Here is a 15,163-nt window from a genome sequence, read left to right on the forward strand (position 1 = left end):
CCCAATGAGGCTACTGGGATGCCCTGCAGGTTGGAGGATGCTAGCTTTGTTGCTGACAACAGATCACACTCTTCCACTGGGTTTAAATGAGGAGCCATCATGCAGGAGCCAGAGAAGCTCTACAGCCCAGCATGCTGCACCCCCAGGATGCCAGGCCTCCGCTCTACCAAGTCACTGCAGTAATCTCAGAGGATACGGTGGGGTTTCTCACAGAGCTCTTAGGAAGAGGTAGAAGCCAGCATCTGGTGTGGGTTGGCCTCTCGCAGATGCTGGCTCATTTTCGGCTGTGCACATAAGCGTGTCACCAGGCAGAAAGTTCTGCAAAGCTGACTTTTAAAACCATGTCTTTTTAACTATCAAAATAACCGCAGTGAAAGTGACTGAGAGAGGGGACTGCAGCGCTCACTGTGGCCCTGAACCCTTCCACACTAGACTGATGAAACAGGTTTAGGCTCTTCATTGCTTTGATAAACCAGGATGGTCCTCTGCTTCGACATAAATTCATTGCTGAAAACACAAGCCCTGGTCACTGTGTGCCCGTGGGCTGGAGGAAAAAAGTCCCGGAAGCACAGCAGCAGGGTGGTGAGGAGCTCTCCTCAGAGTGTGGGACAGCAGAGCTGTAGCTGCTCTTTCAGAAAATCCTTTCATCCTGTGTGGTGCTCCCTGCTGCAGCACAGCAGTGGTTCTCACTGCTGAATACACCCAACAAGGCCCCCCAGCTTGCTGCTTACCACCATGTACCACCGGCAGCATTTTTGAGGCAGCAGTTAGTGGTAGGTGAGGGGAGAGCAAAAGCTGTAATGCATACTGACTGAAAAAGAGAAGTCTCTTCTCATTTCCTGCCCTCTCACATTCTCGAAAATACAACCCCCTGGTTTTGTCAGCTCTGCCACCTTGGCTCTGCCCCCTCGCTGGACTGACCAGGCAGGGACACAGAGTGCTGACAAGACTGTCAGCATCTCTCCCCATTAATCTCCAGTTGCTAGATTGTCATCTTGAGGGGACAGAGCACCTCTTCCACGTGGGCCACCAAGCAAACTCCACTGCTGATGGGACACCTCTTCTCCACACTGTTATCTTTCAAGCTTTATTTTCTGATGCCTCCCAGCTAGAGCTCGATAAAGATTGGTGTTACATGATGCTACCGCAAGTGCTCTCAACTTTACAGGACTGCCCATCTAACATCTTTTAAATTACTCCAGTCTAATTAGCACACCCATCTGAGAGCTCTCTTCTATCTCTGGGAATATACTGGGCTGCATCGTCACTAGATCTCCCGCACTGTGAACTTAAAATGACAGACCTCGGAGGAACAGGAGACTGTGGCACTGAAGAGAATCAGCTGCTATTTCTAAAACAGAAATCCCCCTCCCCAGTAATTTTGCAGAGACTGAGGGGCAAATCATCACTTGTAGCAGCAGTGCTCCCCCTCTTCCACATTTGGCACCCGTGCGTTACAAAGAAATGTGAGAAAACGCAAAAAACTTTAAAAGTGGCAGGGGGCTGCAGATGCTCTGTGCTCCCTTCTGCCTCTCCACTCCCCCTAGATAATGATTAACCGGGCCCAAGAGCAGACGCGTTCTCGGGGTCAAGGAGACACCCAGGCCGTGCTTTGGTGTCACAGGTGCTTTGGCTGTTGGGCCGAGCCTTGAGCCATGCCCGGCTTTGCAGCACACGCCTCTGGGGGTTATCCTTCTATGTCCCAATAGACGCATCGGAGATAAAAGGACAAAAGGGTAGGCCGTGTTCACGATCTCCTGATCACTCCAGAGAGCGCAGGCAGCAACAGCAGCCCTTCCAAAGACAGATTTCTGCCGCCCCACGGTTTCTCTCCACTCAGCTTTCATCTCCCTCCGCGGTCCCGAAGGCACAGCACCGCTTCGGAGCGCAGTCCGGGACGCGCCGGGCCCGGGGTCTCTCTGGCTGCCGCCGTGCTGCGCGGTGGTATTCCCCCTCCCGCGTCCTCCCTCCGGGGGTCCCGACGCGACGTCGCGCACCGCGGAGACCCGCCTGAGCACACAGGCAGCACCCCGGCTGCGTGCGGACAGCGGGGGGCTTTCCCCGGGCGCCCGTGGGGAGCAGTTTTTTCACGCCCAGCCTTAAAGGACACCTGGGTGCCGGGGTAGCGGTAGCAGGACGAGCCCCCGGCGCCCCGCGGAGTCGCTCCCCGGCCCCTGTGCTGCGAGGATGCTGCTGACCGGAGTCCTGCTCCCTGGGAGGGGCGCCGGGCGGGGCCCGGGAAAGTCTCGTCCTCGGCGCTGCACGCCGGGCCGGACCCCCGCAGCTGCCCGCGGCAGCCTTGGCTCTGTTTTCGCTAAGGCGATCGCGGGGATGTCCGATTTGCCCCGTTTCCGAGTCCCCGCAGCCGGGGAGCGGCCGGGGGGTCAAAGCCCTCACAGCCCCCGAGGCAACAGGTCGCCTCCGAGACGGGGCAGCGCCGGAGCCGGAGAGGACCCCGCGGAGCCCACCGTGCACGGCCCTGGCACGCTCGTGGAGCTGGGCTGGGCCCCGCAGCAGCCCCTCGACCCTCTCCCCGCGCTCCTCCTCTGGCCGGGGCCAGCGGGAGCGTCTGCTGCCGAGGCGGGAGCCCCGCGGCCTGTTTTCAGGGTAATGGAGTGGTTTTCGTTAATTTCTCTGCGTGAGGGCGGAGAAGAGCTCCCGGCTCCTCTCTGCTCCGCGGCCGGAACGGCCAGGAGAGGCGAGGAGGGGGCAACGTCCGGAGGGACGGGGCTTGCTGCTCATTCCCCCGGTCTGGGGAGCCGTCCTCTGGCCAAGGAGCAGGGCCGGGCCGTCCCAGGCGGCTGTTCTCACAGCTCTCCGCAGTTCGGGCAACGCCGGCGCAAAGCGGGACCCGGCCGCCGGCTATTTCTGTGTAAGCAAATAATTGTGGAGAAAAGTTGGTCAAAAAGGAAGCAGAAGGGCGAGAAGCAGGAGCTAGGCTCCCTCCGGTAGGGCAGGCGGTATCCCTGAGAGCCAAAGAGCTGCCCGGGGCAGCCGGGTCGCCGGTCCTCAGATGCGATGGAGTTCGAAGAGGAGGGACGGACAGGAAGGAAAAGGAAGGTTTTAAAAACAGAGTCGCGCCCATGTCACCTCTCGGGGATGGCGGGGAGAGGCGGCCGGGAGCGTCGTTACAGGCCCCACGCCCCCAGAATCCAGCCCCGTCCCGAGATCGTCTGCCCCCACCCGCCTTGCCCGCCCGCAGCCGCGCTCTCCCACTCAAGCTGCCGCCGCTCGCCCCTGCCGCGGCCACGCCGGGAGGGGACAGACCCCACCCGCGTCCCCGACGGAGGCCTCCTCGTGTGCGTGGGATGCGTTGGGGGGGGGGGGGGGCTTGGAAGGCCGCGGGTGCGACGGGCGCACATCTGCAGGCACCGGCGGGCGGGCGGCGCAGCGCGGGCAGGGAGCCGCGGGCAGGCCCTGCCGGCGGTTCCGATTCACGGGAGGCGCCGCGGGGCCGGTTTGTTTTGTCCTCTGGGAAGGGGAGCGCCGTTAGTCTTTTCCTCGAGCGCTTTGCTGAAAAATAAATCTGGGAGCGATCGAGGCCTCGTGAATTCTCCCCTTCCCCTCTCCCCGCCCTTACCGGAGCCTCCGAGGCCCGCGGGACGCGGCCGTGGGTCCGCCGTGGGGCGGTACCGCTGGAGGCCTCTGCGCAAAAGGGAGGTACAGGGGGAGCCCGAGCGGACGCCCCCCGCCCCTGTTCCTGGGTCGGGAAAGCGCCGCTGCGGCCCCTCAGCACCCCCGTTGGGCCGCTGGCCCCGGCCCTTGGGCTCCGCTCCTGCCCGAGGGCTGTCCTCAGGCGGGGGGCTGCTCTCCGCCGCCCCCCCTCCCGTCACTCGTGGCCGAGTCACTGTCCCGCCCAGGCGGGGAGCGCGGCCTCGGGGCTGCGGCGTCAACCCAGCCAGGGAAGAGGAAGTCGGTTCCGCTGAAAAGTTGGTGACGGGCTGTGGCTGGCGGGTCAGAGCGGGCAAGCGCCGCTGCCGCAGCAGGTGCTATCGCCTGCCGCTGCCGCTGCAGACAGAGAGCTCGGGGGGCGGCTGGCTGCGAGCAAACTTCTTCGGTTCCTGCTACAACAGATGTCAGAGTTTTCTTGGATTTTGGCTGCGTCTGGGGACATCTTGTGATGTTTTAGAGAACAGGACATGATCTCACATGGCGAGGAGCTCTTTAGTTTCTTAATCATTTCACGGTTCCTTCAGAGGCTGTTTTCCACCTAAAACGTTTAGTTTCAGCTCAGTGATCAGCTGCAAAAGCTCGGCGGGGAGCGGAAGAGTTGAATTACTCCAACCTGCGAGAGAACCTCAAAAAAAAAAAAAAAAAAAAAAGCAGGGGGGAAAGGAAAAAAAAAAGGAGTAAAAAAAGAGAAAATAAAGGAGAAGAAAAAAGAGCAAATAAAGAAGAAAAATAAAAGAAGAAAAAAGGAAAGGAAAAGAAGAGAAAAATAGAAGAGAAAACAAAACAAGAAAAGAGAAGGGGTGAAAGGCAAAAGGAAGACGACAGTAACACGACGTGGAAACTTTTCTCCCTGTCCGCTTCCCGAGTCCTGAAAAGCCGGGATGGATTTGGAGAAAACCTACGCGACCTCCCGGGGCGGCCGCACAGGTGGGACGCGGGGGCTCCAGGGGCTCCGCGACACGGGCAACGCCGACACCCGCCGCGGCCCGTCACGCGTGAGCCGCGCCGAGGGACCAGGTCGGGTGCGGCGGGGCCGGGATCGGGCCGGGGCCGGGTCCGGGGCGGGCGGTGGGTCCGGTTCCCTGGTGGGAGCTGCCGAGATACCCCCCGATCCCCCGCGGGGCCTCTCGGGGTCCGCGGGGCACCGGGACTGGAGAGAGGCCGCGGCGAGCCCCATTCCGGCGGACCCGCGAGGAAAGTGGCTGTGGCGTGCCCGCGAGGCCGGCTGCGGGCGCAGTGGCGGCCTGGCGGCTCGGTGGCGGAATGCGATTTCGAAACGATCGATGGGGCCTTTTATTAGTTAAATCACCTGAATAATCGTTTAATCGATAAAGCATTTTATGGTTGCGCAGCGTACGCCCCGTGCGGCGGGGCGGCCGGGAGGGATGCCCGCGGTGGCGGCTCCGGAGCTCTGCCCGGGTAGGGCAGCGCGGCGCCCTGAGGGCTCTCCCGCCGCCGGCCGCGCCGGTGCCGCCGCATCCCTGCAGGTGTCGGGCCGCGGGGACTTCTGCCGCGGAACCCCACGAGGGAGGAGGGGCGGATGGAAGGATGAGGGCAGGGTCGAAGGCCAACAGGGAGCGGTGTCTACCCTGCCCGTCCGCGCTTGCCCTTCTCTCAACTGCTGAGGCCGCCGCGTCCCCTCCGGTCCTTGCATCCCCACCAACCTCGGGGTGACTCCCCCCGGAGCAAGGTCCGAGTGGCGCCGGAGGGCGACCGGCTTGACAGTCCCTTCCTGCGCTGCGGGGCTAGAGGGGAATCCTCGCTGGCCACCTCCGGGCCCACTCTACGCGCTCCCGGAACGGCCGGATTCCCCCGGCCCTGCCCCGCGGTGGCTGCTCTACCGCACCGGCCGGAGTTTCGCCTTCAACGAAAACTCGCTGTGCGCTCGCCAGCCCCGCGCCGCCGCTGGCGGCTGCAGCTCCCGCCATCCCCCCGCCGCCGACGGGGGGGCCGTTCGGCTCCGAGAGCACGGCGGGGGACTGGCGTGGGGAGGGCGGGCAGAGTCCTCTCTGCGCCCCCTTCCAGCGGCGGCCGTGGGCCCATAGCCGGGTGCCGGACGCTCCCGGCTGCGTGGCAGCCAGGCGGTGTGCACGAGGGCGGGGGCTCGGCTCCGCGGGACTTCACCGCGCCCCTATGATCACCCGCAGTGGCGCGGGTGCGGCCCGCGGAGGCCGGCCAGGCCTGGAGCTAGGTCTGTGGCCCGCGCCGCCGGGGCCGGGAGCGGTATCTCTGCGGCCGGAACGGGAGCCCACGGGCCTCGGACGCGGTGGACCCCGCCCTCCTGCGGGCCTTTCCCCGGGCCGCCGCGCCCCACGGCTACCGCGGACAGCGCGGCGGGGGAGACCTCGGCCCGCCTCCTTGGCGCCTTCACGCAGTACTCAGGCTCCCAGGCCGGCGGCGACCCCAGGGCCCCGGGCAGCGCCGTCCGGCCCCGGGGGAGACTGGTGGCCCCGGAACCTGCGCCAGGACGTGGGGTAACCGACGCCCTTCGAGGGTCTCGTGGCGCCGGTACGCGCCGCGCACCCGTCGGTCGTACCCGCGGCTGGGGCGGCCGTCGGAGGTCCCGGGCCGCACCTCAGCCCCTCCCGGGCCCCTAACCGGGACCCCCCCCCCCCCCCCCCCCCCCACGCACACGCTCTCGCGTGGCTGCGGCCCCGCCCCCCGCGGCTTGCGGCCACGCCCCCCACCGCGATTGGCCCGGTGCCCGCCAATCGGGCTCTGCACCGCCCGGCGGCCAATGCGGGGCGCCGGCAAGTTAACTTTTGCGATTGGCAGTGCCGGTGAGTGACGGCCGGGCCCCGCCCGCTGCCGGCTGCCGCTGTCCGCCCGCGCGGTGCTGAAGCGCCGCCCTCCGCAGCTCCTCCGCGGGCCGCGCGCGGCGGGCCAGGAGGCGCGGGCGCGGTCCCGGGGGCGGGGCCTGCGGCTGCACAGAGCCCCGCCCCGCCCCGCGCGCCCCCGCTCGGCCCGCCCCTGCCCCCGCCCCGCCGCCCGCCACAACCCCCGCTGCCCGCCGGGGGCCGGCAGCGCGGCGGGCGCAGCGCCCGAGCCAGGCAGAGCCGCGCCGCCGGCGACCCGCTGCCCTCGGCGGCGGCAGGGGGCTGCGGCGGCGGCCCCGCGGGTGGTGGCGGGGGCGATGGGCGCGCCGCGCCGGCGCCCCCGGTCGGACGGCGGCCGCTGACGGGGCGCCCTGGTCCCGCGGGGCCGCTGTGAGGCGAGGCGAGCCCGGCCCCCGCCCCGCTCCCCGCCCTCTCGCACACCTTCCCCCGCCGCTGCCCTCGCCCACCGCCGCCCCTCCCGGCTCCGCGAGTTGCTGCGAGCGGCGCTGCGGGGGGCGGCACGGCTGGAGCGCGCCGCCGCCCCGTGACCGAGCCCTTCCGACGGACGGACCGACGGACTGACGGGGCGACAGCCGCCAGCCGCCCGCCCGCCGGCTCGCCCGCCCGCCAGCTCGCCCGCCGCCGCGCAGCCGCCGGCGCAGGCAGCACAAAGAGCCGTCGGGCAGGCAGTGCCGGGCTCCCGCCGCCGGACCGAGACGCTTGCCAGCCCCGCGCCGCCCCGGAGCCGGGTGCCGCGGTGCGGCGGTCCTCCGGATAGCCGCCGGGGGTAGACGCGCAGACCTAGGCTGAGGGTGCTCGCTGCCCCCGACGGAGTGGCTGGACGCTGCGGGCGGCGCGGGGAGCCGCTCTGTCGGATACCGGGCCCCGCTCGGGGCGGGACTCGATTATTCTTTTTTTCTTATCCTTTTTGGGTTGAGCGTTTTTTTGCTGTTTTTTTTTTTGTTTGTTTGTTTGCTTGCTTTTTTTCTCCTTGTTTTTTGGGTTTTTTTTTTGTTGGTTTTTTTTTTTTTTTTTTGGTTGGTTTTATTTTTCTTCGCCTCGGCTGTTTCCTGGGCCTCCCTCCCCAGCCCCTGAGCCGTGAGCCGGTGGCGAATCGGGACTTATTCGGCGAAGCATCCCCGCTCGGACCGCCCCGATGGAAATTCACTGTAAGCACGACCCGTTCGCAGCGATGCACAGTAAGTGGCCGCCACTCCAACTTCTCCAACACGCCGCGACGGGCCCCGCGAGATCGCGGACAGCGCTGCCGCCCCGGGGTTTTGGTTCACTGCTGTCGGGGTTGTCGCCGCCGCGAGGAGCGGGGCGGACCAAGAGCCGCAGCCGCCGTGCTCCGTGGGGAGGGCGGCTGTGTGTGTGGGTGCTTTGCCGATGGACGGACAGCGTTGGGATGCGGCAGGAACTCGTACTCCCATTTAGACCGTTTCGTACTCTCAGTTGCAGCCGCCGCCGAAATGTGTTTGTGCACGGAGACGGATGTACACACGCGTGTGCGTGTCCGTCTGTGGTGTGCCCGCGCGTTCGTTCCTATCGATAAGCGTGTGTATTTATGTAATTTTTGCAGTCCTAAATCGAATCTCCGGGAAAAAAGTCGCCCGGTGTTACCGGCGAACGGAAAAGTTTTGTCTATGATGTTCTCCCACTATGTCGACATTTTGGTATTCGTTAATTCAAACTAACGAAACAAAAACCAATTATAATTATAATAGTAATGAAAGTAAAGAAGTAAACAGGCACCACAAAGGGCGCTCAGCATCGCTGGAGGGAGGTTTTTGTTCCGTGTTACCGGTACATTGTGGGTAGGCGCAGCGGCTCCGCGGAGCTCGGCCGCGGAGGAGCGGACGGGCAGACGTGGCTGAGTTAACAGGTCGCGGTCTGCCGAGATGCGTCGTGCTGGAGAGGTCGGGGAAGACTTGTCCATTAGCGCAGTGTTATGTGAAATGACATCTTCTCTCACGGTGAGTTAAACGCTGCATTACGGCGGGAGATGGCGAGGGAATTTAAGGTAGAACTAATCTCATTTCCTGGTGCACCGCAGCCCTGGAGCTAAGAGAAATTTGTTTGCAGGATAAACCACCCAGCCGTAGGGCTGGAGATCTCCCTCCCTCCGTCTTTCCCTGTTGGTCTCTCCGCGCCCCTGTCCCTCTGCCCGCGTTCCAGAGGGTGCCTGGGCGATAACGGGCTGCAGCAGCCCCGAATAAACGGATTGTCCCTCCCGCGGCACGCGGTGCGTCCCTCCCGGCAGCGACCCGAATCGCGTTTTTTACAGCAAACTTTACGGGTGGGGGGCCCGCGGGGGGGGGGGGGGGGGGGGGGCGCGGAGCCTCTTCCCACCCCACCGCGGGGCCCGCGGACTGCAACCCACAGAGGACGGGGTACCCAGGCGGGAGAAGCCGCGCCGCATCCGTCATCCGCAGCCCTGGAAAATCGATGCCCGTCGCTGGAATTTAGGGGCAAAACAGAAGTAAACCCACCGCCACCCCTCCACTCCACCACCCTCTATCGCGTTCCGGACCCCGGCCTCTGGGGAGAAGCTCCCGGGCCGTTCGCCACCTAACTACCCCCGGACCCGCGGCTCCCCAGGGCAGGGACGGGGTGTAACGCCAGTGGGAGAGGAGCGGGGAGCCGGGCACCGGCTGGGGTTGCCGCCGGTGGGGAACCAGAGCTGGCACCCAGGGACGGACCGTCCCGAGCTAGACCTCGGCCCCTTCTAATGCCTGCATGGTCCTCGCGGCTTCGCCGCCCTGCATGAAGAGAGCCCTCAGGCCAGCTCGTCAGCTGCCCGCCCCGGCTCCCCCGTCCGCTGCCCCGAGGCTCCCGGCACCACGACGGGTTGTGGGGAGTCCCGGGCTGCGGAGCGGGAAGCGGAGCCACGGACCGGCCCCTCTGCCTCATCCACGCCCCGGGCCGGGGCCCAGAGACCCGTGACCCCCGCGACCCCCGCATCCCGCCTCCGGCCCGACGGGGCCCCCGGTGCCCACCCGCAGCCGCGCTGGGAGCGCCGCGCCCGGCGAAGCGGGACCCGGCGCGGGCAGGAAAATGCGCTTGGCGCCGGAGCGGATTCCCGAAGCAGTGGCAGGTTTGGGGAGGGGTCCCTCGGCGCGGCGGGGAGGATGGCGGCGGCCCCAGCCTTTGTTTCCCCACGGCTGGAGGGTCGGTGTGTCGGCTGGGGCAGACCCGGGCTCCGCCGGCCTCCCGGGGCTGGGAACAGCCTACGGCGGGAGAATCAGCCTTTTCCCTAAGGAAACGTATGCCTCAATGCTCCCTTTTCTTTATCCATCCCCCCCCCACGCACACCCCCCGCCCTTTCTTTTTGTCTTTCTCTTTCTTTCTCTCCTTCTCTTTTTCCTTTCTCTCTTCTTCTTTCTCCCACCGAGTTTCTCTGTTCTTCTTTCCTTTCCTTCCTCTCCTTCCTCCCTTCCTTCTCCCTTCTCCTCTTCCTTCCTTTCCTCTCTCGCTGCCTTTCCTCTCCTGCTTCCTTCCGCTCTTCCTTCCTCTCTTCTCCCTTTCTCCCTTTCCTTTTCCTCTTCCCCCCCCCCCCCCCCCCCAGCCCCCCATCATCGCCCGTTCCCCTACCACCACCACCAGATCTTCCCAGTCATATTGGATGCACAGTGTGTGATTTTGCACAGCTAAAGCCGCTGATGGGTGACAGTTCGTCACAGCGTTAACGGGTTGTGCCCCTACACCGTCGTGTTGTCCCCGCTCTGACCGCGGCATAATCCCAGCCCCGGTGTGGCCTTACCGCTGCCGGCATCTCCCTGGCCCGCACCGGGGTCTGGTCCTGAGCCCGGGGCTGCAGGAGGGGCGCGCCAGCCCCAGGCCAGCTCCGTGTGCTTCTCGCAGCGATGCAGGCAGAGCAGGCACTTGTCGGCTCGCCACAGGCTGAAGCTACCTTTAGAAATCGCATATTTCGTATGGATTCATTATGTGTCCTGACAGTTTTAGAAGGTGTTTGCAAAGTTTGGCGGCAGTTTATCAACGGTGAAATTACTAGATTTAAATAAAAATAGCGCTATATAATCTCTTTCTCTCTTTCTCTCTTTCTCTCTTTCTCTCTTTCTCTCTTTCTCTCTTTCTCTCTTTCTCTCTTTCTCTCTTTCTCTCTTTCTCTCTTTCTCTCTTTCTCTCTTTCTCTTCTTTTCTTTCTCTTCTTTCTCTCTCTTCTCCCTTTCTCTCTTTCTTTCTCCCTTTCTCTCTTTCTTCCCTCTTTCTTCTCTCTTTCTTTTCTTTTTTTCCCTTTTCTTTCTTTCTTTCTTGCTTTTCTTTTCTTTTTTTCTTTTCCTTTTATTTTTTCCTGTAACACCGAGGAATTTGGCTTGTCATCTTATTCAGTACCATTTGAGCCTTGTGCAAATAAAGTTTTTGTATTTCTTTTTTTTTATTTTTCAGAATTGGCATCTGTACTGCCCCTGTTGCTTGTTTTCAGCTTCTCTACTCCCCTGTAATTGAAGTAGTTTGGATGATTAACAACACGGAGTTTAATTGTATTACCTCACTTGGTACATGGGATTATTACATGTTCATGAGTTTTACACAGTTTCATTACTTCCTTCCTTCCTTGTTAATCCAAGTGGGTCCTGTTTCCCACCAGATACACGATTCACCCTGTTAAAGGTGAACAGTGAAAATCTGATTGAAAAGGAATAGTACACTGGGCTTACCTGAATGTTCATGTTTCGTTTGTGGGATCATAGTATCTGCCAGGACTGCTGTAAATTATAAGAGCAGAAATCGTGCTCTGACATATTTATTTCTTTTTTTTTTTTTTTTTTTTTTTATTCCTCTTGATTGAGTCAAGGTACCTGCGAAAAAAAACAACCCAAAACCCCATGTATGTAGTTTAGGGTATCATCTACTTCTGTGCTTAGATAAAGTGTACTTGCTGAGCGATCACCCAGCTGTGTTTTCAGCTGGTTTCCTAGCCTGAGGCTTACGAGCTGCCTCTTCTCCATGGGGCAGCACTGGGCTTGCCCTCAGAGTTGCGGTCGGGCGAACGTGGCAGCTGGCATTGGGAGGAGGGTGGTAGACGTCCAGAGAGCTGGGCACCTCTGCGTGTGGCTTTCTGGGGCCATTATCCTACAAGGGACCCGACCTGCGTTCCGGCAGGAGGGTCCTCCGTCTGGCGAGTGGCAGCACGGCAGTGCAGACGGCTGCCTCCCTGCTTCGTGTTCGGGGAAGATCGGCTGGGCCGATGCTGGGCAGGCGATGCCGAGTGCCGGGAAGTGCTGGGGCTGGGGAGTCTGGCCTGCAGAGACGTCTGAAACACTCACGTAGCTCTTCTTCTCCTGCCCTTCTCCCCCTTCCCTGTGTGTTTCAGGACATGGAGGCGTGAATCAGCTGGGGGGTGTTTTTGTGAACGGCCGCCCCCTCCCAGATGTCGTTCGCCAAAGGATCGTGGAGCTCGCCCACCAAGGGGTCCGGCCGTGTGACATCTCCCGGCAGCTGCGCGTCAGCCACGGCTGCGTCAGCAAAATACTTGGCAGGTAAAGGGGGGACTATGAGTCTGCTGTGTCCACCAAAAGTGTCAGTGCTGGTCCCTGATCTGAAGGCTGCAGGCAGATGGAGAGCAGTAGAAATTTCAGGAAACCGGCCCAGTGAGTCCAGGGGCTTCCTGACCAGTCGTGGTTTTATGTACCTGATGTGGAGGAAAAGTGATACTCTTCATATCTGCGGTTTGCCCCTTCCACAGTTTCTTATCGGTAATTCTACCACAAAGCACAAAATGCGATGTGACGTGTATTCGCCATATATACAGCATGTATCCTGTGCCTGTCTGTTCTGAATGAGCAGAGACATCTGGCAGTCATCCTCAAAAAATGCAAAAAAGAAATAGAAATTGTGGAAATCACTTGTTTTACTTTCTGAAGACGACTCTCTTTTAACAGTAATACTATGTATTACTTCAACATTGCAGGGCGTTCATTCACACAGCCTATTCGGCGATCTGTCCCACTGTTTAGTTCAACACCTTTTTCTACTCTTGTGCTGGACTATGTTCTTAATCAGGGCACAGAATATAAAGTTATAAAGTAACTATTAACCATCTTATTTTGGGCTATTTTGGGAGTAGCCCTCTGATCAGGCTGGAGCTGTTCGAACCACCGAGGCAACAAGAAATTAAAACTCTGATTTTGTATGATTTCCTGATTTTGTTTTAAAATTTGACATAGATACAGGTCAAAAATACTGTTATTAATTCTCTGTATCTCATGAATAAATCAGAACATAGTCTGTATAAACTATAGTGTTAAAATGGTTTTGGGCACCAGGTGTTCTGAGGTACTAGGGCATCTTAAAGAAAACATTTTATTTTGTTGTTAGAACATGTTTTTTTTGATAATCTGGAAAGTTAATTCCTGGACTATTTACTAAACTTTTACAGTTCGTTGTTTAGAATTTTACTGTTTTATTTTTACCTTTTGCCTCTCCAATTTTTAGAGAACTTGCTTTTCAGGATATAGCATAGCTGCAAAGACTATTGAAGCAAATTTTTTTGTTGTATCATGCAGGGGGTCTGCTTGGATTAGCAGCATTTACGGTCTCTCAATGGCCGTTTAACTGTTCGGGATCAGACTGACTTGGCGTAGTCACAGGCCCTTGGTTTTGTAGCTGTTGGTACTCTTTTCCCCACAGCCCCTTCTCATCTCTACTCACATGGAGCCTTCACAGCCCTGCATGGCGCGCTTCGAGAGAGCTGTGCGAGCCCGCTTGCAGGTTACACCCAGCATCCCTGCTTTTTCCCTCCCGCTTCCATTGCAAGGAGATACATTCCCCTGCAAGCTACGCGTGTGCCTGCCAGTGTAGTTTTAAGGACGTTGATGCCTTTGCTATTTGAGAGAGAAAAGCTTTCCATGTGATTTATGTGAGACCTACCTGCCCATCATGGGCTGTTCAACTCAGTTACTGGTTTTTATCTGCTGCCGGCACACTGCGGGCATGGTTCGGCTGGTGATGCTCTTTGCTGCAGCAGAATCACCAGAAGTTCCCACTAGGATTAGTGCACAACTGAGAAGCAGACAATTTATCTGCTTACCCGGCAAATGCCTGATGATTTCACTTCTGATAGTTTGAATAGATCTACTGCTAGATGTATTTGTACTATATAGCTAAGAGTGAGGCTCCAGAGCTTTGTCATTAAAGTTGTCAACAATAAATTGGAATTTCATAGCTCATTATTTTCATAACTAATAATTACAGTGGATAAAATGTCACTGTAATTGCAGCTCTGTGTGCATGTGTGTGTGAAAGGTGGGGATCCTTGTGATAAATCCCCACATCTGGAATTCTATAGTCAGAATTTTTCAGTCCTTGACAGAGCCTTGAAAAACCTCCAGAGGCAGGGAACTAGCAGTTGCAGTGCAAGTGAAACTCCCATCCTCAGAGAAGGCTACTGCAGGGTGCCCACTTTTCCCCTGCATTGGCAGATTGATGGGAGCCAAGGGGCTGGACCTGATGTGCATAATATGAAGCCAACTATGGCCATCCTTGCCTTTAAGATTGAGACGGGAGTCAGGGATGTCCGTGCTGTGCATCCTGCAGGCCTTTTGAGTGTGCCCAGGTGCATTGCTCAGGTGGAGGGAGGTGTTAATGGCACCACTGGATGAGAATTATACCCTGTTGCAGTGAGCTCTTCTGACTGCCTGGGGAGAAGGGCTTGGTCCTGATCCGGCACCCTCCTGAGAGAGGCAGGTCTTTCTGCTGGTGTGTGAGTGCCTTTGCAGGGCTGAGGTGGTGAGGGCCGGCAGGCGGGCAGTGGTTTCAGGATTTGGGAGTGGAACCCCTGCTGTCCAGAGGGCACCAGAGCTTTGTCCCCTGGTGAGCTCACAGCTGCCACAGTATTGTGGTGGCGAGGGCCTTTGCCGTCATGGCGTTACCTACCAGGGTGAGTCAGTCGTGGAAAATGCCGTTTCGCTGCGCAGCCGTGGCTTCCTGAACTGCTGGCTGATGCTCTACTCTGCTGGGCTGCCCTGCATTGTGGGGTAGTTACCAGAGGTACCATGCCATGGGGCAGTGGGACATTGTTGGAGAAAATCACTAAGGAACATTTGTGTAACGTCCTTTGTTTTTGATTTGAACTAAGAAAATGGCAAGATTTTGTTTGGAAGCATACATGGTATTTTCTGGTTTCCTTTAACACCATCCTGAAAGGAGAAACGCCAGCAGGAAAGATTCTGAAGCTAGGGGTGTGAGGTTTTAATAGGTTTACTTCTAGTATATTTATGTTGCATAGGTTTATGTTCAGTAGGTCCGTGCTTGCCATCATTTTGTCATGTCCTCAGGAAGCACAAGGGGAGCTGAATTTGACCCCTCTGCCGTAAAGCTCACTACCAGGCTGTATTTAGAGGCACCAGGAGGGTCATAATCCACCTCTGACACTTGACGCTTTCCCTTGCTATTACTGGTTAAATGTACTAAAACTGATGTTAAAACTGATTAAGTGGCTCACGGATAGAGGTAGATCTGAGTCCACATCTGCATACAGAATATTTGAAAACATGTACAAACGATGCAGTGTCGGTCTCTTTCAAGGATTTTTAGGCCCTGCACACAGAGTCCTCCCAGAAAGATTGAAAACAGGTAGCCTGGCAATTGGATGAACATGGTTGTGTGTTACAGTGAGACAGACATTGGCTGTGCAGCCTGTTTGTGTTCTG

At 59.1% G+C, this 15,163-nt stretch overlaps 1 protein-coding gene across 13 annotated transcripts in view; it reads left to right on the forward strand.

Moving 5' to 3' along the window:
• Positions 1–3,907: 3,907 nt before the first annotated feature.
• Positions 3,908–15,163, forward strand: part of PAX5 (paired box 5) — a 142,398-nt gene continuing 131,142 nt past the window's right edge. For 2 of the 13 annotated variants that reach the window (XR_010608851.1, XM_065663446.1), the window contains exons 1-2: positions 3,908–4,599; positions 11,827–11,992. Coding sequence is in view for 12 of the 13 variants with exons in the window: in XM_065663446.1 (XP_065519518.1) it covers positions 4,554–4,599; positions 11,827–11,992 (212 nt within the window). In the remaining variant the exon portion in view is untranslated. Of the gene's footprint in view, positions 4,600–6,821; positions 7,688–11,826; positions 11,993–15,163 lie in introns of those variants that run through there. The other 11 variants (XM_065663449.1, XM_065663450.1, XM_065663448.1 and 8 more) reach the window with 8 other exon arrangements.

This window comes from Lathamus discolor, chromosome Z (assembly GCF_037157495.1).
Source record: "Lathamus discolor isolate bLatDis1 chromosome Z, bLatDis1.hap1, whole genome shotgun sequence".
Taxonomy (NCBI): domain Eukaryota; kingdom Metazoa; phylum Chordata; class Aves; order Psittaciformes; family Psittacidae; genus Lathamus; species Lathamus discolor.